The 23,991-nt window shown below is 42.2% G+C and overlaps 1 protein-coding gene across 3 annotated transcripts in view; it reads right to left on the bottom strand.

The window, feature by feature from the left end:
• Positions 1-23,991, bottom strand: part of PSD3 (pleckstrin and Sec7 domain containing 3) — a 115,998-nt gene that overhangs the window by 10,941 nt on the left and 81,066 nt on the right. For all 3 annotated transcript variants that reach the window (XM_036402951.2, XM_036402952.2, XM_054517887.1), the window contains 5 exons: positions 17,536-17,729; positions 15,062-15,132; positions 9,028-9,185; positions 8,051-8,195; positions 4,784-4,927 (listed from right to left, as the gene is read on the bottom strand). In XM_036402951.2, the coding sequence (XP_036258844.1) occupies positions 4,784-4,927; positions 8,051-8,195; positions 9,028-9,185; positions 15,062-15,132; positions 17,536-17,729 (712 nt within the window). The remainder of the gene's footprint in view (positions 1-4,783; positions 4,928-8,050; positions 8,196-9,027; positions 9,186-15,061; positions 15,133-17,535; positions 17,730-23,991) is intronic.

The following is a 23,991-nucleotide window of genomic DNA, read 5'->3' as shown; positions in this document are numbered from 1 at the left end:
CCAGAGTCTCAAGACTCGGCAATCAGAATGGAAATCTAGGACCTGTATGTGTGCAAAAGGCCATCTCCCCCTGGACTTTGTGGACCCTTGATTTCTATTATAATTAATCAACACACTTCTACTTTGATTTCAACCACAACAAAGCTGGTCTTTCAGTGACCTGACATTTGAAGTTAGGTAAATGCTACTGGAAATTTTGCTTTAAAAGAAATCAATTTGGCAATTTCTGTCAAGAAATAAAACCACAGAAGTCGAAACCATTCAAAAGCCTCTGCAACATTATCTCTGAAGAATGAATGCACATAATAATGAAGTATGAAGTAGCCTCACATTGGTATTCTGGCTTCACCTCTCATCTGACAGCACTCAAAAGGTACTTCTCTAACAATAAATTTTCTGCAATAAGCAACGAATTTTTTGCCATCTTATGCAGTACTTCCTCAGAGAGCAGGCAATGAAAGCTGTTCCTTCCATGCTGGGTGTAAGTAAAGACACCATCAAAAACAAATGCTACTGGCTGCATACCTGAACAAGGACCAGTTACCTCATGCTTCACCTCCCCTCCGTCTCAATTGTCTTTTGCTAGGAACAAGAATGAAGGCATCACCGGTGTGTAAACAAAAAGAAATTGTAAGGACCTACAGAAAAGGAAATTGGCATCTTCCTTCCTAATGGTACTATGCTGCTACCTTAGGGACTCACAGGACCTTTTAGCGTGTTTCCCAAGATGTATCAGCATGGTCCTTTGTACACAGACACTAGGTTTAGCCTGCTGTCTCAGCCTGAAAGAGACAGTTACAAAATCCTACCTCTCCTGCCCCTTGCCCTTTTCATTTAGGCTCATGCAGCAAGCTCTTCCACCACTCCTGCCAACCCTGAAAGGACATTGTTCTAAAGGGAAGCTTTCCATTCACAGAGTATCCATTCACAGTTTTCATACAGCTCAACGTTTAGGTTTGGTTTGGGATTTTTACTGCCTCACAGAATAATAGAATAAACTGAGTTGGAAGGGGTCCACAGGGATAATCTACTCTAATTCCTAGCCCTGCTCAGGACCATCCACAAGAATCACACCATGTACCTGAGAGCATTGTCCAAACGATTCTTGAGCTCTGTCAGGCTGGTACTATTATCACTGCCCTGGGGAGCCTGCTCCAGTGCCCAACCACCCTCTGGGTGAAGAAGAACCTCTCTCCAATGTCCAGCCTAAACCTACCCTGACATAACTGCAGGCTATCCACACACATCATCACAGACAGATCAGTGCCTGTCCCTCCTCTTCCCCTCACAAGAAAGTTGTTGACTGCAATGAGGTCTCCCCTCAGCTCCTCCCTCTCCTCCAGGCTGAACAAACCAAAAGACCTCAGCTGCTCATCATCTGACTTCCCCTTAAGACCTTCATAATCTTCACTGCCCTCCTTTGGCGGCTTTAGGGCTTCATATCTTTCTTATACTGAGGGCCCAAAACTGGCCCCAGCACTCAAGGTGAGGCTGCTCCAGTGCAGAGCGGAGTGCCTCTCTTGCCTGGCTGCTGATGCTGAGCCTGATGCACCCCAGGACACAGCTGGCCCTCCTGGCTGCCAGGGCACTGCTGACTCATGTTCAACTTGCCCTTGAACAGGTCTCTTTCCATGGCACTGCTTTCCACTTTCTCATTCCCAGGTGCTCCATACACCCAGGGTTGTCCCATCTGAGATGCAGAATCCAGCACTTTCCCTTGTATGAACTTCATACAGGTGGTGATTGCCCAGTCCCATAATTTGTCAAGGTCTCTCTGCGGGGCCTCCTTGCCTTCAAGGGAGTCAGCAGCTTCTCCCAGTTCTGTATCATCTGCAAACTTATTATCCCCTCCAGTCCTGTGTCCAGGTCATTTATGAAGATGTTGAAGAGCACAGGGCTGAGGATGAAGCCCTGTGGAACCCCACTAGTGACAGGTCACACCAGTCTGATGTCACCCCATTCACTGCAGCCCTTTGTGCCTGACCCATGAGCCAGCTGCTCACCCACCACATAATGTGTTTATCCAGCTGTGGGCTGGACATTTTCTCCAGAAGGGTCCTGAGAGAGACAGTATTGAAAGCTTTATGAAATAAAAAAAAAAAAGATTGCATTAACTGGCTTCTGTTGATCAAGTAAGTGGGTTATCCTGTCATAAAAGAAAACCAGGTTGAACAAGCCTGACTTTCCTCTCATGAAGCTGTGCTGGCTGTGATGATGGTTCCAGTGTCCTCCAGATGTTTTCCAGTACTTCCCAGAATCATTTTCTCTGTTATTTTACCAGGCACTGAAATGAGATTGACAGACCTGTAGTTTCCAGTGTCATCCTTTTTGCCCTTCTTGAAAACTGGGACAGTTTCCAGCCAACTGGGATTTCTCCAGACTGTTCAAATATCATTGAGACAAGTTTTGTGATGACATCAGAAAATTGCTGGAGGTATCCTGGATGAATTTCATTAGGCCCCATATATTTGCAGGGATCCAGCTTAAAAAGCTGATACTACACAACTTCAAGTTTAAATGGGAGCATTCTCAAAGTAATGGTCCTCCATCTCAGGGCACTGAGATCCCCCTGGTCTGCCATCCATATTGAAGACAGAGGCAAAGACTGCATTAAACACTCTGCCTTGTCCACGTCCCTGTTTGTGAGATGAGCATCCTAATCCTGTAAGACGTTGATGTTATTTCTACACTGCCTTTTGACATTAATATATTTTAAAACACTGTTTTTATTGATACTCTTTTTAAAACACTCTTTTCATTCCCCATAGTTCTGGCCAGAAGCAACTCCAATTGAGATTTGGCCACATGAATTTTCTTGTTACAATGGTGAGGAGCATCTCTCACTGTATTGTTCCCATGCCACCTGACCTTGCTTCCACTCAGCATAAACCTTACTTTTTTGACTTAGCTCCAGAAGAAGATCCCAGTTAGCCTTCTGCCTCGTTTGTTTGATTTCCGACATTTTGGAATTGCCTGCTCTCATGACCCTTGGAATGGTGTCTTGATAGTTCAATACTGCCAATGAAATCTGTGCTTAGTGTGAAGGTAACACAGCACAGCAAATCAGCACCTTGAATTACCATTTCTCCCACATAACTGAAACTGTTGCCACAACTTTCCTGCTTAGATGAGCACTCGTGCAGAACTGATCACTTACCTGAACTTCACAGCTCAAATGCTGTTTTGAGACTCTCACTAGTGAAGAGGACACCTTTTGTTTCCTGGCCTATAGTGGTTTTGATTTGTACTGAGGTACCTGAGGAATATCCTCAAAAGATAAAGGATATAAATTTTATCCCTGATAAAATTCACAGGAAACAGAGAAAAACCCAACAATCTACTCCCTCATCAATCTTTCTATAAACATTTAACACTCCAGCCCACATTTCATCCTAACTCACCAAGCTTCTAAAAGTTACAGAAAATAAACTTTGTGTCAAGAACCCAAAGCTAAGAAAATGCTTTATCTTCCAAGTTTTACAAGATGCCCTCCAGAGAGAAAGTGTATGGCTTACTCTGTACATCTGAGTGCTCTCTTCAAAACTAACTGACACTGTGCCATGGATCACAACTCTTTGATCTCGATTGTTCACTGTCAACTTCCTAATCCACTTCATCAGCTTGATTACAAGGTTGTTAGAGGTGACAATGTCAGAATTCTTGTCAAAGTGAAGAACAAACAACATCCACTGCTCTCCCCTTGTCCATCACACCAAACATCACATCATAAAAGACTATTATGTTGGTCAAGTAACGATTCCTCCTTCATAAAGCCATCCTGATAGACATTGCTACAGCAAAGTGAAACTCAACACAGTGGCTACGCTGTGGTTAACCTTCTGCAAAAGCAAAAGTATGCAACGATTTAAGTTCAGGAGTAAAAAGAGTCCCTCTAACAGAAACTGATAGCACAGGGCAGAAGGCTTACTTCAGTTCTAGAGGCTTGTGCTGTGTTGCCTCCAGCATCAGCTCTGGTGGTCTCATCTGTCTTATCTGCTCTTCCTCTTTGTCAGACTACATATTTTCCTTGCCAGGCATTGCCTATTTAGAGTAGGATCCTTTCAGACCCAAGGCAACATTGACTCGTAGTCCTGGAGGAAAAAGCTCTAAGGTGTAGTCATAACAAATGCCAGACATCCGCTAGGTTGCCGATTCATTCCCACATAGTCCTAAAATGTGGCAGTAACCATTATAGATAAAAGCTGCTGTCAGATACTCAAAACAATCTCCTAATGCATCTGCCTAAAAGTTGCATCATTCAATCTGTGATCTTAAATTCTACCATTTTCCTTATCCTGACATCCCTCTAAGTAGTATACAACACAATGGCTCTGAGGAGGGAGGCAAGCCTATGACAGTAACTTCAGCATATCAGTTCCTTCAGAACCTACCAATGGAAGACAATTACCATGATCTGCATTCCTGCAGAATGCAGTCATTCGTTAGAGACTGAGGCTCCAATACACTAGGCAACACAGTTTTACAACACAAGACACTTTGTGCGTGAAGATGTTAAAATTTCTTCAAACAGGTACATGAGGAAGGACAGGAGTCTTGTTTCTATCCTCCATGTTACAGGCTGGGAGCTAAATTCACTAAGGACATTCTCACCAGAAAGAAGAGCCACATCCCAGCATCTGCAATCGCTGGATGACTTTTCTGCCTAGCAAGAACACTTACTCCTAGGGAAGTAAAGTGAAAAATGAAGAACTTCAGGACTGTACTCCAAATATAAGACCATCCACACCCAAGAAGTAAAAGTAATAATGTTTTCCATATTTACCTCAAACTCCAGATAGTGGTCCTTCAGTTTGTAATCATCTACTTCCTTGCCTTTGAGCTTCTTGTCAGGAGGATAGGAGCGATGTTCAGCAAGCTCAGTGGAGATCTGCTTCAGCTTAGCTTCATGGGACTTCAGCTGTTCATCCTTCAGAAACATATTAGGCACTTAGGTGACAGAATCCAAAATATCCAATAAGCAAAGAAAAATAGAGAGGCTCCTGTACAATAATACCTCATAGCTCCTTTCCTTAGATTGGTAAGGTCTGTCATCCCAAAGAGCTGCCACCAACAGCTCTCTCAAAGGCACTCAAAGTGGCCAAGCTTGCAGAAAAACTCGGCAGCTAGCAGATGCCACTGGGAAGAAGAGCAAACCTGTCATCCATTGCCTTGCTGTGAGCAACGGAAGCAGCTTGCTGCCGAGCATTACTGACAACACGACACTTTTGCTCGAACACATTTTTTTGTAAATTAATTAAGACTGTTGTGTATGCAGACAAACCAAGGGCAAAACGAAACAGGTGAAGACTCTGCCTCAGGTTATTGATTGTTAAAGGAGTTCCTTCCAGGATAGAAAAGACACAGAGTCATGGCCCCTCCTTCTATTTCTGCACTGCCAAAAGCTCTCTAGTGTGTGGTTTCTATTTGTTTAGAACAATACAATGCATTCAGAAGAGGAAGGGCTGTCCAGTCCCCGAAAAGTAACTCATTTTGCTAAGCTGCTACTGGTTTTTATCCCACTGCGCAGTTGGAGAAAGTGAGGAGCTGCTACTCCCACTTTCTAGGCAATTTCCTTTATCATAAACCCAGGCCCACTCACTTCCTCCAGTCCATCTGTCAAGCTAACCTTCCCTCATCTCAGAAGGTTTTCATCTCCTGCAGGATGGCCTTCTGTCCATTTCTAGGCTTGGATCTGAAATTATGTTTGAATTTGTTAAGTCCAAAATAGACACATGATCATGCAGATATTGGTGAATTAGCCAAAAGGTAGTACCCAGGTCAGCTCCTGTGTAGGCACCTCACCTCAGAGGAGGCAACAGCTGCCAGTGTTGTCTCTCTGTGGTATGGTTCTGAGCACAGCCCACAGCTCAGATGAAGCCCACAGCTTCAAATCTAGCTCAGATATGCCTGCACTGCACTGAGTCACACTGTGGACTGTGCCTCTTGGCTTGCTGAGCTGGAGCTGTGGAAAACAGCAGAAAGGGGAAAACTTCTATAGATGATGATAGCTAAGACCCAGCTAATCTTGTGTTTCAATTCTTTTGGAGGAGAACTGAAGAGAGAAACATGTGGGATAATTTGCCTCTGCCTAAACATGGTAGGGCTGAAACCACTTGCTACTGATTGCCAAAAAATTCTTGCTGCTGTTAGTTACTACCCTAAATGTGCATGGTCTCTCATTAGTGCCCAATCACTCTTTACATTGTGCTGATTCCCTGGTCCCAGGGACATCCTGTGGTAGTGAGTTCTACAGCCTAATGACAGGAGGTCTTTGAGCAGCTATTAATACAGCACCTGTCATTTCCAGGGCACCATCTCTGGAGCTTTTGTGTGTGCTGTGCATTCTCAGAAAAAAAGAAAAAGCCTAACACCCTAGTAGGTCTTTTCTAGACTGGTTGTTCCTTTATATATAGTTTTGTCACATACCTCCTTGGTTGGACTAACCAAGATTATACACTGTTCTGCTTTTGAAAGAAAATCTGGTACAATGATCTTGCACAACCTGTCATCATGTCCAGCCTCTCTCTTCCTTACCGATGCTAAGTCCTCACTGCACCTCAATTTCTGGCTGACCAGGAACAGACCCTTTGAAGAAGCAGTGTCCATCATGACTCATTCCATAAAATCCCAAACATCAACCACAGGGATCTGACAATTTGGTTTTTTTTTTTTTCATGAGAAACAGCCTGCTGGCAGCTTTTCCACACTGACAGATGAAAACAGACATGTTTCTGCTTGCCTTTGAATTTATCTATTTTGAACACTTAACATTCTTCTCCTTATCTAAAACAGCTTATCTTATTCCACTTTTCATGTCTCTCCTTCTGCAGGATACAAACCACAGGGTTGTGATCTATCTTTTCCCTTTCCAGATTAAATGGAAACAATGAGACTAGGAAACAACATGCTAAACAGAACAATCATACAGAACGAGTAAAAAAGCTTCCCTTGGTGACTGGAGGTAAATTATGGAAGCACCATACTGTATTTTTAAAAGGTATGCATGACCAAAAACTAAAACAAAAAGGATGAGACCAGTTTATAATTTTTTCACATAACATGATTTAAACTTTAACCCAGAACAAAAAATGGTAAGTCAGTCACCACACTGTAAGAAGAAAGGCTGCTCTCATGGAGAGAGAAAAAGCACAGGCAACGTAAAAAACGCCATACCCTTACAGAAACACAGGTTTTGAGACAGTGGATTCTAAGGATAGTTGCTAAGCTATGAAGGCAATAAATAAAAACCCCAACAAATGCATTTAAGAAACAATCCAGCATGGGCAGATCACTTTAAAAGCTACAGGAAGATGTCATGAAGTATAACCTCTGTCAATCTGATCAACACAATCAGTATCATGTTCTTGCCAATGCAGGAGGAAATCCAGGCAGGCATTGCATCTCCCAAAAAGCTATGGGCACAAGCATCTGACACAGGCAGTCTGAGACAAGCAGAAATATGTGTATTTGTGCAAGAAGCAGTAGAGCTGTGAAACTCCTTGCCATGGGATGCTAAAAGCTTGTGTGATCACAAGGGAGACTGAAGAGATTAATTTAAGACACCGTTTATAAATATATATTGTACAGGAAATCCCTGAGCTGATAAATGGAGCCTGGAAAATCTAATGGGAGAAATATAATTGATGCTTGTCTGATGCATCAGCTTTCACCTTTTATCAATTCAAAAAGCCAAAGTCCAGGAGTATGTCCACTTCTCCTGAAATAAGTGGCTTTCATAAACACTTAAACCCAAAATAACCCCATCAATCAGTATCTGAAATGTACTCTGCAGGGCCATAAGCACAAGAAGAAAATTCTTTATCTGGTACTATTTTCTTCAAAAACATAAATCAATTGTATTTGAGTCTGTTCCTTTTCTCCCCCCACTTCAAATCTTGCAAGAGGAAATGAGCATAGATTTACTATGCAAGTCTTCTCCTCCTAGGACTGCTAACGGCAACAGCTATAAAACAGTGACAAGGACCACCATCCAGTGTCTGGACAGAAAGAGAAATCATTATCATCTACCCTCTATATAAAAATGTCTCACCTGAGATAGCTTTGTTGTGGTGGCTGGCAGGAGTGGGCGACTGAACTTCTTCTGAGAACCAATGGCCGCTGGAAATGGTGGTGCAGAGAAGACAGCAGCCACACAGTTAATCTTGTTGATCCAGGTCTGCATTTCTTCTTGGCTCCTGAGGAAGCAACATATATTAAGCACTTGCTGACTCAGCCTTGTCTACCTCTTTCCATCCCTTCTATGGTATTTTAAAAGTCAGAATATCCAAAACTGGACAAGTCTTAAGAGTCTGCTCTGTCTTCCTGCCTATGTCTGCAAGCAGTTAGTGCTAAGTAACTCAGTCACAGGCTGGCTTGTGCTTAGGTCCATACCTCACCCTAGCACTGGGATTACTAATCCAATCCCAGTAATACAGCTGACAGAGCCAACTAATGCCCTGATTCAGACGTATGTCCTAAGGTCTTGGTTGTGCTGGTAACCAAAGATCTCTAGGAGGTTTAATATGGATCTCAGTAGAAAAGGGCTCAGAAGCAAAAGGCAGGTCACCTGTTATGTCTGGATATCACAGCATGAAAAACTTATCAAATCATCCTTGTATTAACTAGTAACTTTGTTTCTAACCACAGCATATCTTCTAGAAAGACATCTAGCTAGGACTTGATGACATCAGGAGACAGACAATACAAGACTGCCTTTGGTCATTTGCTTCAATGATTAATCACCCTGACTGTTATCTTGCTTCCAAATTGAATTTCCTGGAGCTTCAGCTTCTAGCTCCTGCATCTTGTTATGCCTCTCTCAGCTAGACTAAAAAGCCTCTTAAAACCTGATGTTTCTTTCTCATGCACTATTTGTGCACTCTAATCACATCACTACTTAATCTTATTTCTGATCAAATAAACAGATTGAACCTCTTAAGCCTCTGTTTTAACCTGTCCAGGCAAAAATTTATTCCTCCTTCAGCACTGCTTTCTTTCCTCAATAAGTGGCACGAGGAGAGCACTTACTGGGCTTGGAAAAGCAGGACTCTCCAATCTGCTGTTTTAAGCTTGAGGACATTGGGTTTCTTCTCATAGTCTGTTGCCTTGGATGCCAGCGCATGGTGCACACTAACCGCATTCTTCAGATCTTCCTCCGACAAAGCCTTTTCTGGCTTATATTCATCCTGCAGGAGATAGCAGGGGGAAAATTTATGGCATTGAATTTCTCCATGTACTAATCCTTCTTCCTTAGCCTAGGGAAAAAACCTTATTCCAGAGTTCAGAAATAGTAATAGAGTATATGAACTAAGTGCTACCTGACTTGTGTTTTCCACTACCTTTAACATGTTTTCCTTTCTCTCTCTCTCTCTTTCTTTCTTTCTTTCTCTGTTTTGATGTCTTTCCAAGGGAGAGAAGTCGTTCTACTGTCTGCTTGATAGGAAGAGATGTAAGCAGGAAGTATTGGACTATGACAACAGCTGTGGATTATTTGTCTTCATTTCAACAATCCTTCATAATCAGCTCCCCAACTCCACTTCTCAGCTATTTAGGTTCTCAGCCTCTACTGCCTGCTTTTAATTTTTCTCAACCAATTACCTTCATGGGTGCTCCTTGGCAAGCCCTCACACACTACAGAAGCCTCCGTACCAAGTCCACAAAGAAAATCACAGCAAACTCCCTTACCTCTCTCTGATGAGGGTCTACAAATGGCAAGCACAACTCTATCTGGGTTTCTAACACAGTAATGGTACCATTCGTAACACCAGATGACAAAAACAGGGACTCTTGTTTTGCAAGAATCAGCCTGGAAGCAGTCTTTGATCTTCTGAGTGATGGAAGATGGACAAGGGCAAAATGTAGCCATAGGTTCCATCCAAAGCCCACATGACTATAAATGGCTTGGGAAAGCCAGGAGCTTTTTGAAAGAAAAGTCATTTTCCAGCAAGGCTGCATGACTTTTTTTCTGAAGAGCAGGCCAAAGCAGTCTGTAATTGACTCTCCCTCTCAGTGTATCACAGAAATCAGTCTCACCTGGAATATGCACCAAGTGCAACAGCTGCAAAGCAGTGAAATAACTCCCTGCAGGCATGGTAACTATTGATCCTGCACTTGAACACAATTTATGAGATGAGGTATAGCAGGAAACACAGTGCAGGATGCAGAGTATGTGCAGGGATAGCACTAGCTTCCACAGCCAGGGAGACACCCACCTGAGAGAAGAGCTGGTTAATGTGCATGAATTCATTTACAGAACTTCTCTGGCAGCACACCAAACAGGACTGCAGCCAGAGGAATCTATGCCACTGCCAAAGGTATCTGAGCTTTCAGCCAGGCTGGGCTGGGGCTCTCCAGGTTGAGTTTCAGTGGATAGGAAGTCACCAGCTGTGGTGACCACCTCTTGGAAGGTGGGAGAAAACATCTTGCTCCTCTGTCATGTCTCATCCTTTCTGATGGAGGTCCTGCTGGTGCAAGCCCACAACTTCCCACACTGCTGCTCAGACACTTAACCTGAGAAGAGGCAGCTATCCAGCGGTCCTGCCACACCACCACCTCTGTCTGGAGCTAGGCAAGGGCACCACCATAAGTCTGGCAGGCCCAGCAGAAAGGCAGAGCATTACTGCACAGGTGACCAAAGGGCAGCCGCCAACCGAAACATCTGTGCTGTAAGGGGTTTACAAGGGCTGGCAGTGAGCAAAGTCAAATGTCCTTCCTCTCTCATAATTTGAGACTCAGCAAGATTTGAAGGCATGTCAGTCTTGAAGGATTTTGCCTATGCCCACTTAGGGCGTTTCTTTAAACCTTTTTCAAGGAAGTCTGGCATACCCTGTCTTGAAGATGGAGGAGGCAAGGCCTCAGGTCAAGCCCCTTCCTGTAAGGGCTCACAAGCTGATTTAGTTTTGGGGGAAATGACTGGCTCCATTGTCCAGGAAGACTGGAAAAACCTCAGAGCCAGAAAATGAACTTAGACAGGCCTCAGACATATGATATTCTATCTTACCTCATATTTCTGCCTAGAGACAGTGTCAGCTATCACTTAGCTTGTTGCCTTCTAGCTTCCTCTGTGAGCTGCATCCAATGTCTACAACTTGCTCAGGTGACTAAATCCATTTCAGAAGAAGTCCACATTTGGGCAGCCCCAGAAGCAGCCCTGGCTGATAAACTCTCCTTTCCAACAGAAAGTATTCGTGGTAATCCTTGCTAATCCCACCAGATCAGTTGGCTGCAATCTACCTTGACAGCTGGGGCTCTGCCAGCTTCTCCAAAGGCACTGATCAGCATACCGGAAATGTCTCCACATAGTTTGCCAGCCTCAGAGAAAGCTGTAAGGACATGAATGTGCTGCCAAAATTCCTTCTCCAAGGCCTTCAACTCTTTTTGACTGGTAGGGAATGCTAGGGGAGCAGGAACATCCATTTTTGCCTAAGCCGTCAAAGACAGCATGTGCTATGATGTGCTGGTGTCAGCATTCAGGTTGAGCTGAAATGAAAGGCAGCTCTCTAAAGTTAGACCTAGACAGTGGCAAGAAATATATATGGAGCCAGAAAGAAACTGTGATCTGTCTGTCAGCTGAAGGCTGATGTGAGTGCTGCGTACAATGCAATGGCATGCTGAATTCATCTTTCTCAAACTCCTGGAGAATGACTTTCCCGCATCTTGATGACCCAGAGTCAGCATATTTCTGAATACATTTTTGGTAAACCAGAGAATGACATCTGTCTTTTCTTATCAGTCACTATACCATGGATGGATATCTCCATGCAGCTGCAAGATTCTCTTTCAGAAAGTCTCACCACCAAACACTTTACCTGAGTCTGGCCTTTCTCTGTTTTGTTTTGTTTTTAATTTTTAACAGAGGAAATTTGAGAAAATTTATATAAAAAGATGCGAAGCCTGCAAAATTATAAAGTGCCACATCAAAGAGCAAAGATGTTGCAAACCTTACAGAAGAGTCCAAACAAAACACGAAGGTTCATGTAATGCACTGTTTGCCCAGAAGCAATTTCTAGCAAGGAAGCGAGGTCAGCCTTATGCCCTCTCCTTATAAACTTCTCTTGTGTATGCACATCACATCCCATGTCAGTCTAGTGAACAGACATTCTGTCAAGCTGCTACTTTGCAATTTCCTCTTGTATGAACAGAGGGCAGGAAATTAACCTTGGCCTGAGGATGCCCAGAGACACAGCCAATGTCCCAAACATGTCAAACTTCTTATTTTATATAATACTGCACAGGCATGTTTAGTTGTGAACATTTCCACTGAGCACCTCCAGTGCTCTCTGTGCTCATTAATTCAGAAACCGTTTCTCCTAAATCACTTATTTAAGAACAAAACAATATGCACTACAGGAATTAGCACTGGTATAATTCCAATAGGGAAAAAAAAGGTGGGCAGAGAGACAAGGCTGTCCAGAAGAATCCTCAGTAAATCTCAAGTGACCACCATTTACAAAACACTCTCATACATTGCCTTTGACAGCAAAACAAGGAAAACAGCAGTGCAAACAGAGAGATGGCAGAATTGGAATCACACTGCCCACTGGGGGACTCACAGCTGCTATGAAAAATTAATATTTATATTACAATAGTGTCTTGAGGGAACAGCTGAGTTACAGATGAACACAGAAAGCAATACTGCAGAGTTTTGTACATGTGTTTGTGTGTACACAGCACTTGTACAGTGAGATTTCTCTCTATCCTGCTTGAATAGTGCAATAAAACCACCATCACAGATGTCATCTCCACAGGTATATGGGAATGAGAAAAAGCGGACGTGCTTGTGAATGCACTCCGCCTACTGCACCATGTCAGTTTCACCTTCTCTATAATCAGGAGAGAACTGAGGTGAACTGAGACAAGGCAATCCTTTGACCCAGACTATTGCCAGGACTATTTCCAGAACTATGTACTTCTGCAAAGAAATCAAACTTTTCTAAAATGCTTCAGTACTCCCTAAAATTAGAATAATTTCAGTCCCTACAGAAGGAAACAGCAGCTCAGCAACCTTTACTATAACTACTTGGTCTAGCTGTGTATTTTTTAACTCTGGTACCATCACCTTCTATGATACTACATCTCTAACAGAGTAAAGTTTATTTGAGTGCTGAAGGGAAGCCCTGGTGGACCCTCTGAAGCTGAAATCACAGGCTTTTTCACAGCTTCAGCATGTGGCTGAGCAGGGGCCAGAGGCACCGTGGGGAGGCTCACAGCTGCCCCATCACTCTTGGAATGAGTTACCTCCCATCACACCCTTCTGTCAACCTTTCACAGCACAAAAGCAAAAGCCTTACTTGGCAGTGTGCTACAGTAAGATGTCTTCAATGGAACGCATGGCTCCCATGCAAATAGGAGAATGCAGCTCTGCAGAGTACTGCCCAGTAACTACTGAATTCAAGTGCTCTGAGAAGTGTAAAATACACAACTAACAAACAAATAAGAACAAGAATTCCAACAATGCATTTCATTCTGCAAAGATGCAGTCATATGTGAAATTACTCCCTGCTCCTGAAAACATGGAGGGTAACAGGGGAAAGGGCGGCATTCTGTAGAAAATTTGCATGCTACATCAGCATCTCTACATTTTATTAAACAGAAAGCATTTTAAACTAATATGCCAGCAATAGTCATAAAATATTTAATTAAGGTGCTAAAATAGATAGTATACTCAGTTCTTTCCCTTGAATATCAAATAAGGAATTAAATATTATATTTCAAAAAAGAAGTCTTCTTATTTCTCAGAGAACCATGCAGTTTTTTCAGGTGAACATTAAAGATTATTTATTTCAGGAACTGAAGCAGATGAATCCATTTTGGTCAGAAAAGGGCAAGTACAAGCCTGCCACGAAGGCATTTTAGTAATACCTGAATGTGTTCCCAGCAAAAGGACTTGGGACTCAGCGGACTTAGTTTTAGTCTCTTGCACTGGCTCTGAGCATATCACACCCAACTTACAGCCCAAATCTTCTATCCTGACTGCAGATTGTTTTGTCTGTTACAGGATTTCAGCCCTCTCAAGAAGGTATTGCACCCAAGCATTCACCTTGTAAACCTCATGCTATAATAATCTGATTCAAATCACTCTTTCTTCTCAAGAGACTATTCAGGTTGGCTCCAGTGAAACCAAGAACTTCAGAAAGCCACAGCAGGGGAGGAGGAAACCGCACTATGTACTCGCACTCCTGATAGTTACAAAACTATCAGTTTTTGAGTGAAAATGTAAAACAGCTTTCAATGAAGCATACTTCTGCAATATAGGGCAGTCTGGACAAGCAGTATCTATTCCATGAATATTTCATCTAAATTGGAGGGCAAAAAGCCTTAACAACCTACTTAGCTGCTGCCATTTATTTGATTTTGACAGTTCTCACTCATATGTTGCATTTTATGTTCTAACAGTGTAGTTAAAAATGTACTATAATATATTTAAGCTTGCAACAAAAAGCTTGAAGGGTTTCATCTGACTATTTTTTTAGACACCTTGCTGTCAGGAAGCACATTTTGTTAGAAACCAGCCCTTTCTTGCTTTGTGGAAAAAAGTATCCTTTTATCCTTCAATTTCGCAAAGAACAGAAGCTGCAGATTCCTACCAAAGCCAAGCTGTTGTTCAATTTGTTTTGCAGCTGGTCTTGCAGGCATTGCAGGAAAGTGTACTCTGAAAAGGTGGGAAAGGAGGACAACCTTACAGAAGGGGAAGTCATACATATGAAACGCAAAGTTAAAAGCAGCCTAGAGGACGCATGCACGACACAGAGAGATGACACTGTCTTTGCTGGTGAAGCTGGCTGTTTTTTCAGATGTGTGAGGCAGCAGTGGCATACACTGGAACTTACAGGGTGCACATGTGGATGCGGGCAGTGGAACTGAACTTGAAATTGTGAAAAGGGAGAGGGTGTCAACGAGAGGATTCATGCCTGAATGTGTGTGTTAACAGGTGGCAGTAAGGAGATCAGCCAGGCTGTGCATCCGAGGAAAAGGAGCCTGGAGGTACACTGAGAGAGTGGAGAGGATGCGTGCTGCTTTATCCCTCTTTAATTAGTTTTCAAAAGACAGTGATTTCCCCTACCTTCTGCAAGTACAGGACCGTTCCCTTCAGCACAGCATAAAAGGTTTTCCAGCCTCGTTTTCCCCGGGGAGCTGGAAAGAAAACAAATGAAAACCCATTTAAATCAGATCCATTTTTACACTTTGTACACACTACAGGAGAGCTACATTAGTCCTGTGTTAAACCTCCTTCGAACTATCTTTTTCAAAGGACAATGCAACTTTTCACAGTGCCTGCATGTACCTGCTGTGAGAGAAAGCAATACAACAACCCTGATGATAGCCTTGGACTGGATCAGAAAGAACAGCAGCAATGCAGAAAGCAGGCCACAAAGAGCCACAGAGATCTGGTCTTTGTGCTCTTGAAGACAGGCAGACATTGCCCCTACACAACTACGTCTGAGCTATGCACTATAGCAGTTTTCAGAAAGCAGCAGTCTTTCTACATGCCACAGCAGGCTGGCAGGAACTGCTCAGAACCAGTGGGATACTACATAGAAAGCAGTGTCTCCCCAGAGCATCATTCCCTTTTACTGCTGCTGCACACCCAAGTTGGCATTGAGAAAGAAGATGCCAAGCAAAATCATATGTAAAATAGCCAACCCCATAAGAAAGCCAAAGTCAGTTAGAGGTTGAAGAACATAACAGAGAAAACATATCTAGCCCATAAATTCCTCGAGACAAGCAGTGGTGGGGCAGGGGGAAGTAAATTCAACACGAAGGCTGAAGGATCCAGTCTGAAATTCAGGTGCAACAGAGGGAGAGAATTAGGCATGGCTGTACAGTTACAGCACCAGAGACCAGAAGCCTACATCTAAGCTCACTCCCCACCAAGCAAACACCGCTGACCGCATCCATATAGTGTATCACTGACACTATAACAAAATTAATACACACACAACTAAAGAATGACACTCAGAAAGGCATCCCATTCTGATCTGAAGACAGAAAGTAAAGATGAAGAGGTTACAAGTCCCTTGTCCCAGAAGTTAATCATTCTTATCTTGCAAAGCAGGCCTTACTTCTAAGTGGCATTTGTTCAGTTCAGTTTCCAGTCACTGGACCCTGTTACATCCTTCTCCTCCAAGTGCTAAGTGCTTTAGCCCTCAGAACTAGGTTCCTGAGAAAATACAGATGAGCATTCTAGCACAGCACTTCATTAGAAATCTCATACAAGCTCATCTCTGCCTTGCAAGGACTCAATTAGAAAATGAAATACAAAAGGGTCTAACAAACAAACCAACAAAAAAAGTTTTATTAGCACCTGAAAAGCCAGAATGCAACTTTTTTGAGAAAGACAGACCTTTAAATTGTACAGGAACTTCTGAAAACATGGCCCTAATTACATTACTCATAAGAGAGTTATCTCCAGAATGCCAATGTGGTAAATAACAAGCAATTCTGGTATTTATAGTTAAATAAATAATTTAATAAAGGTAACTAGATACAATTACTTATTAAGGCTGAATAAGAAGATGTTTAATAAAGACGAGCCTATTTAGAGTATCCAGTCACCACAAAGAATTAGGTTAGCTTGATTTTGATACCTCTGTCTGAATCCAGTTGTCCCGCTGTTAGCTTCCATCTTGAAAATATGACCTCTAATTGTACCTTCTAAAATAGATTAGTAAAACATGTGAAAACCAAAGAGCTTAGCCTAGGAGAAACTGGCTGTTATTAGAAACGCATCATGAAGCCAGACTTTGTCTTTGGGATTTAGCCCACCAATGTGAATCATGAATAGGCCAATCATCAACAGTTACTGGGGAAAATACATATGCTCTGACTAACCTCAGCTTTTTCCATGATCTATAGACAAGAAATGAAGATATCCAAACAACAAAACACACACAGGTGCATCAGAAGCCCTTGATAATTAGTACATTGCAAACAGAAGTAGGACAAGAAGGGAAGAAGATAATTAAAATAAGTAAGAGACACAGCAGTATTAGTACAAGAAAGGGGCAGGAAATGCATAGTAAAAAGCTGGCTGGTGCCAAAAGCTGCTACCCTTCATTGGATACATAACCCAAGGCTGGGAAAGTATGGAAGGGAACACTACCTTCTAAACAGAGGTAAAGAACAGCCTTTCTTTAAAGACCGACCCAGAGAGGAGGGGAGATCCGAAACAATCTGGTGTCACATAAGGAAAAGGAGAATTCTCAAATTACTGCAGAACAGCTACTGTAATTCACTTGAAATTATTTTCTATCTGTAAACCACTACATTTATTTTCTTTTAGCCCAAAAATTCACAAGGCTTTGCTGTATCACATTACTTCTTATGCATTAGAGCTGCTGCAAATGGCACTGAACATTGTAAATTCTGGCCTAACAGTGAGATTGTGATAATCCAGTTGTTGTGTTGCCTGTTAGGGCTGCTATTTCCCCTAATGAAGCAGCACTATTTGCCTTGAGAAGTACATGGGCTCATTGGCAAGTGGCATTGTGAAGACATAACAAGAAAATAACACATTAGGATTGAAAAATTACTCACTTTTCTTTCCATCCATATCTGCATGGATTTTCCGAGCCAGAAATCCAGTTTTATACACGGCAGCATTGGGGTCATGAGGGATGTCCAGGAATGGGTTATTTGAATTGCCAATTCGACTGACAGCCTTTGTCTGGTTCCCATTATCCTTTTCATCTGTACCATCCGAGTGAGATTTTTTTTTCTCTTCTTCATCCCTTAAAAAGCAGTGAAAATCATGCATGAAGGATGGACTAATCAGCAAAGTTTCACTTCAGCAATTTTTGAACACTCTTTGTCAAAATACACCTATCTCTTTTATAGAGGGCCATACTTAGGGAGAAATCAAAATATAGACATATTACAGCAAAGCTTCAGTTCACCTACTTCACCAGCACAGGACACAGATTTTCAAAAAGCCCAAGTTTCCATTATTGTCTCAGAAGATTAGACTTCGAGAGTGTTCTGTGTCCTCCAACTTTGCCTATTTTTAATTCCATGTATTTGAGTGCTAAAATGGGAAATATTTGCCTGCTGGGTTCAGCTGAAAAATCCCCAATTTCTTCATGAGCTCACATGTAGATGAAAAGAATTAGAATACTACAGATCACTGTGGCTTACCCCTTAACTTAGCTTATGAAACACAGACTCTACCTCTTTTTCTTTATTTTCCTCTGCAGACTAGCATAAAATTAGTAATTTAAAAATAAAAACCACACTAGGTGAATTATGTCATCTTTACTTTGGAAACAAAATGCTGCTGAAAATATTACTTATTAGGACGATGTATTCCACAGAGCTCTTGGGGACAACAATGCAAGTCACAAGCATTGTCTGACTAATAAATACCTTTTTGCTTGTCACAGGAAAAGGCTAAAAAGGACTAGGCAACCTAGAAGTAAAGGGTGTCCATCACAACAGTAGGACAACAGTTTTCAGAGAACAGGCCAGATTACACAGTAACCCTTCATCCTTTGAAATCTGCATACATTCCTTTCCAGGTGACTAGGAAAGGTGTGTCAGGGAGTATGAAGGCTGTCATTGGAAAGTCATGGTAGCAACACCTGCTAAGACTAGCATCTGATTAAAAAAAAAAATCATTTGAGTATAATGATGGCTAATATTGCTAACCCACTGGGGGTGGACCTCAACTTGATGCATCTCACTGGACCCAGATGACTGGCAGAGAGAGAGCAAGCTCAAGTAGATCTTCCAAACACATCTATACATTCAAAGCATGTATTATGTGACAATTAGCAAGACACATATCAATCCAGAAGCTCCTTTAGGAATACACTGCTACCATGCCTGCTTGTGGGAATGACCATTCAAAAAAATGTCTTCCAAGAACTGCAGGCTACAGCAACAAATCTACCTTATCCTCAGCTCTGCTGCGAAGGAGGCTCATTATCACACTCTACAACTGCCTGAAAGGAGGTTGTAGCCAGGTGGGGGTTGGCCTTTTTTCCCAGGCAACCAGTGAATGATGAGAGGACATAGCCGGTTGAACATCAGGAGAAATTTCATCACTGAAAGGTGGTTGAGCATTGGAACAAACTTCCCAAGGAGATGGTGGAGTCACCATCCCTGCAAGTGTTCAAGAAACAAATTGATGTGGCACTTGGTGCAATGACCTAGTTGAAAGGGTGATGTTCAGTCAAAGATTCCATTTAATGATCTTGGAAATCTTTTCTAAACTAGATGATGCCAATCAAAATTATTCTATGATTCTATGAAATGGTCTTTGGGGAATAACTTAGTTTGAAGAGGAAAAAGGCTAAGAGACTGGTTTGACAACAAGGAAAACAAATCCAGAAACATGAGGGCTGTATTAGTGAACTCTGTAGCAGCAGGGAATGTTCCCAAGCATTTGACTTTGGTCACATCATATAAATTATAGAAATATAGTCAGGAGGTACACCATACCTTCATGATGTTGTCTTGCAAGGTCTCCTAATTAAGAGGAACAAAACTTTTACTTCAAGACCTGATTCCTGCAAGGAAGAACAGTCCTTGCATCTTTAGCCTACTGATGTGTGTACAGCACAGAAAGTTGTACAAAATTTTTTATTAGTCAAAGCAAGTATGCTTTAGTTGAAGTCCTCTCCCAATTGAAAAGGTGTAGGCATTTCTGACAATTTTGCTTGTCCCTACCCTACATGGGTGTACTTGCTAGTTGCTGGTAAGTCAGAACCACTGTGTACTATGTGTTTCTTAGATATATGTCCATTCCAGAAGCAAATTCTCTCAACATGAGTCTGAGGCACTTAATCCAGACTAAAATCTCTCAAAGGCCGTAAGCACACAGGCTGATTTGTCACACAGAAGTGCCTTGTGAATTCTGGGATTTCAGCCAAGGACACAGCAGATTTCTCCTTGTCAGCAGAGACCAACTGCAGTAAAAGGCTTAACACTTTCCTGGAATAAGCTATCTCCTTTGGAGTTATGGGAATGAATTACTGTATACTGATCAACTGTCCTGTGGGAATATACCAGTGCCCTTAATCAAGCAGCCTCTGTGGTAGGATGAGCAATCCTGTGGGGATTCTGGACACCACTAAGAGCTGGGGGCAGTGCTCTTAAACTCAGCACTTCTAGGGTACCTGTTAAAACAGGAATTCCTCAAAAGACATGGTGGAAAGGAAAAAATAGCATCTGCTGTCACAACCGCTGGCAGCACTGAACAAACCTTGAACTGGTCTTTTGTTCTATCATGAAAATGGGACTTCTTTGAGACTCAGAAGCTTCAGGCATTTCTGAGGGCTGAGTGCTCTGACAAGATGCAGTAGGGCAAGATACACAAATCAGTCTGCAAGAGGCAATGAAGGGAGACAAAGAGGCAGGAAGGACTCATTACAATCAAGTAGTGGATGAAAACCAGGGGATCTGGGACTCATTTGCCCAAATACTCCATGTTACTTCAGTGGTCAAACATAAGAAGAAAGCAAGATGATTCGGAGGAATGTCAAAGTAGCAAAAAAAGTTCAAGTATTGGCTTTCCCTCAGGTATCTTCCAAAGATGGCTGAATAGATAGGTCCCAAATACTGTTTATCAGGGATTTAACAATCTGAGCTTACTTCTAACAAGCCTTTACAGTACTTTTGTAAGAAAGAATTGCAGAAAATTCAGGGAAGCCTCTGGATACATAAACCTGAAAACTGATCTTTGTTTGAAACCCTAAACTGTGGGGAGTGTGACTACCTGCCCATCCTCAGATGGCTCTCACAGATCATCCACGGGCTGCAACATCCCCAGTGTGAAGGCCTCCAGTGATGTGGTAAGAGTCAGTGGTGATCTCTGTGCAGGTATGTTCAGAGCCTTGGACGTGGTGTCACACAGGCATTAGCTCAGATCCTTTTGGTAGGCAGGACCACTGCCTCTCTTTTCGATTTCATACCGGAAGTAACGCGATCCTTGTGCATTTAGGGGGAAAAAACCCACAATGGTTCCAAAACACCTTTCAGTAGGCAAAACATCATCATGAAGGTTCAATCAGGCTTGCAGAAGTCTTATGGGATTTTTCTGCCCCTGATCAGCAGAGGAAAATCATTCCCTACTCGGGTCTGGAAGCAATTCCTCTGGTGACTCCTCCCTGATGATGGAAAAGGGTTGATACTGCAAACTTCTCTTAAGTCCCACTTTCCATTCATAGGAAATGGGACCCACAGTGTCTCTTCTCTGCAGGGTACTGGTGATAGGAAAAGATTACCATCTGTAGAGTTTCTTTAAGATTCTGCTTATGGCACATGATGTTTGCAAGGCTTCCCAAAACAAGAAGCTTCAGTTCACTTCTGTAAGCCTATCTCTTTGGAAAAGGAGCTAAAGAGAGAGCAGTAACCACCCTCTGGCTGCCCATGAGAACCAGCACACCAAACCCAGGACCTGCTTGTGCTATGAACTTGCAGTCACAGCATTGAAACAGCAATGTTTTTCTTCCCAAATACATGGTAACTGACAACTAGAAAGAGTTTGCCCCTTATTCTTAAACACAGAGTTGTGAAAAAAACAAAAACCCAGATGTTGCCATTTTGGTGAAGAAAAGCATTTCCTGCCTCTCCCAAAAAGACCCTATGCAAGAAAGTCCCATTTCTGTCTTCTGGGAGAAAAGCATCATCCGATCCTCTCAGTAATAAAATTCTTATTTCTTTACAATCTATGGTCCAATTTGAGGCTCTGCCTTGGAAAATTCTGAAATCACTGATCTGGAGCCATGTAGTCAAGCCCTTCATTTTTAAAACTCTGCTTCATCTCTTCTGCATTTGTTCAAATAGCAACCTTATATGACACAGCAGAAAGCTGAGTTCATCTATTTAAATATTGCAATTGAAAAAAAAATTCAGGTTTGTAACATGCATCCATGAAACTAGCAGCATCTCTATTAGGAAATTGACTTGAGAGAAGTTTTGGCATCTTTCCCAGTGGGAGGAGGGAAGGAAGAGAACCAGGTTGAATACCATGTGACCCCCACTCTAAAACCAATCAAGAAGTTGCAAACCAGAAGCATCCTAGAACTTGGGAGACAAAAGTTAATTATAATAGGGAGAGATTTCTCAGTTAGACCTAGAAAAAGGTGAGCTTCAGCACAGATGTCTTTATAACTACCCTGATCTCAGCATCACAGTTTGATTTGGCAGCATCTCTTTCTCACCATCACTAACTGAATGACCTGTTTTGTTTTGGCTGAAAGGAAATAATTTTCAGTGTAGTTCGGAGAAACAAAAGAAGAATATACCATATCCCTGTACACTCCTCTGGTTAAAGAAGTATATAATTGGCTAGTTAAAAACTAAATGATTCTCCTGAAAACTACACTGTTCTGCTGAGAGAAGGCTTTTGGGACACAACTGACTCAAATGCAGCCATTTGGCTTTAGCAATTTTGTAAGCAGTGCTTTGGGAATTCATAAATTAATTCTAGATCACCTGTTTTAAGATGATGATTTTTTTCCTCCTATTACTTTCAACAGTAAACAGACACAGTATTGCAAACAAAGGAAAACAGTAATGGCCACCATGACATTTCCATGCAGACATCAGGCAAATAAAACATATTTAGCTCTGGCACCTTTGTAATCAAATGGATTTTTCTTTTTCAGCTTAAAGCTGACAATGGTCAGTGTGATAGTCAAAGAATGAGAAACACCTAAAAACCTTGGGAGGATATAGTATTATAGACAACGAAGGGATGTTAGGAGGCCAGGCAATCTATCTCTTTGCCTCTGTGGCTGGATCTTCCTAACCCACTCCAGACAGAACAACCAGTTCACAAAAACCTCTTGTGAATGAAAGCACTTCTATACTTTATCCAGGCAAACCTATGCCTTGGTGTAAATTAATAAAAAACCTTTTTAAAGGTTGATTTCAAATTTCCATTGTTTCAAATTTAAGGCCATCCACAACAGACATGAAGAACAGTTCACACCTCTGGGGCATGCAGTGTGGAGCAGAAGTGTGCTTTCAGGATCCCACATTCACCAGTTCAGTATATATTCCAGGTCACATCTCTTTATTTTACAGATTATTCACTTTTAACTTTGTGGAGAACTTGAACCAGGCACTACTGCAAAACAAGAACTGTAATGCAATTCTCTCTTCAGAGAGACTTGCATTCAGAGACTCATGCTTTCCTGTTCAAAAAGGACAAATGAACACTCCTACTGAAAGTCTCTGGAGAATATCTGCTGATTAAGGTGTCACTTCTCATGATTACAAAATTGAAGTCAATAGTAGCCCTTTTTTTATTTGGGCTTTGGATCAGACTATAATTCTACTGGAAATGTACTCTTTAAGATGTGCAAACTCTTTAAGATGATAACACACCTAGCTCACAATTAGTAAGATAAGGATTGCATAGCAGTCCTTCCCCATCTTATGTTTCACCACTACCCTTTCCTGTCTATGGACTTACTGATAGCCATTAACCTACTAAATAATGTACTTCCAGAGTAGCTCTTAAACCCTTGGTTAGCTGATGAGCGCCTTAGATCCTCAAAGGATTTCTGGCTGGAGGAAAGGCATTCCTTCGAAATGCCAGCATTGCAGGAGAGCTTATATGGGGGTTTGGAGTCCTATCTTCACCTTTGCCTTACCTCCCTCTTCTTACCCTGCCAACTGCATCAGGGAAGCAAAAGAATCATCTTTGGAAGGGAGACAGGATTTTCTTTGGTCCCACCAGAACAAAACTGACCATGCTTCCTTCCCATTCAGCTTTCTCTGCAGATCAAACAGCAGAGCAAGAGATATATGTGCCTCCTCCCTCAAGCTCAGGGAGCCCCAGGGCTTCTTGGGGTTATTACTTTACACCAACCACACATCTCTATAAAAATGAAGAGAAACATCTTCACACTTCCTCCTCCAGCCACTACTCTCAGCTTTAAAGGTACTGACTATGCCCAGAATGAGCTTTGTTTTTCATCATGGAAATTAATTGTAACATCAGTCCTAGCTATGCGTCAGTCTCAGATTGGAGCCAACAACTGG

The sequence above is a fragment of the Molothrus ater genome, chromosome Z (assembly GCF_012460135.2).
Source record: "Molothrus ater isolate BHLD 08-10-18 breed brown headed cowbird chromosome Z, BPBGC_Mater_1.1, whole genome shotgun sequence".
In the NCBI taxonomy this organism is placed as follows: domain Eukaryota; kingdom Metazoa; phylum Chordata; class Aves; order Passeriformes; family Icteridae; genus Molothrus; species Molothrus ater.
The sequence above is the reverse complement of the archived record's forward strand: the minus strand, read 5'-3'. Positions and strand labels throughout refer to the sequence as shown.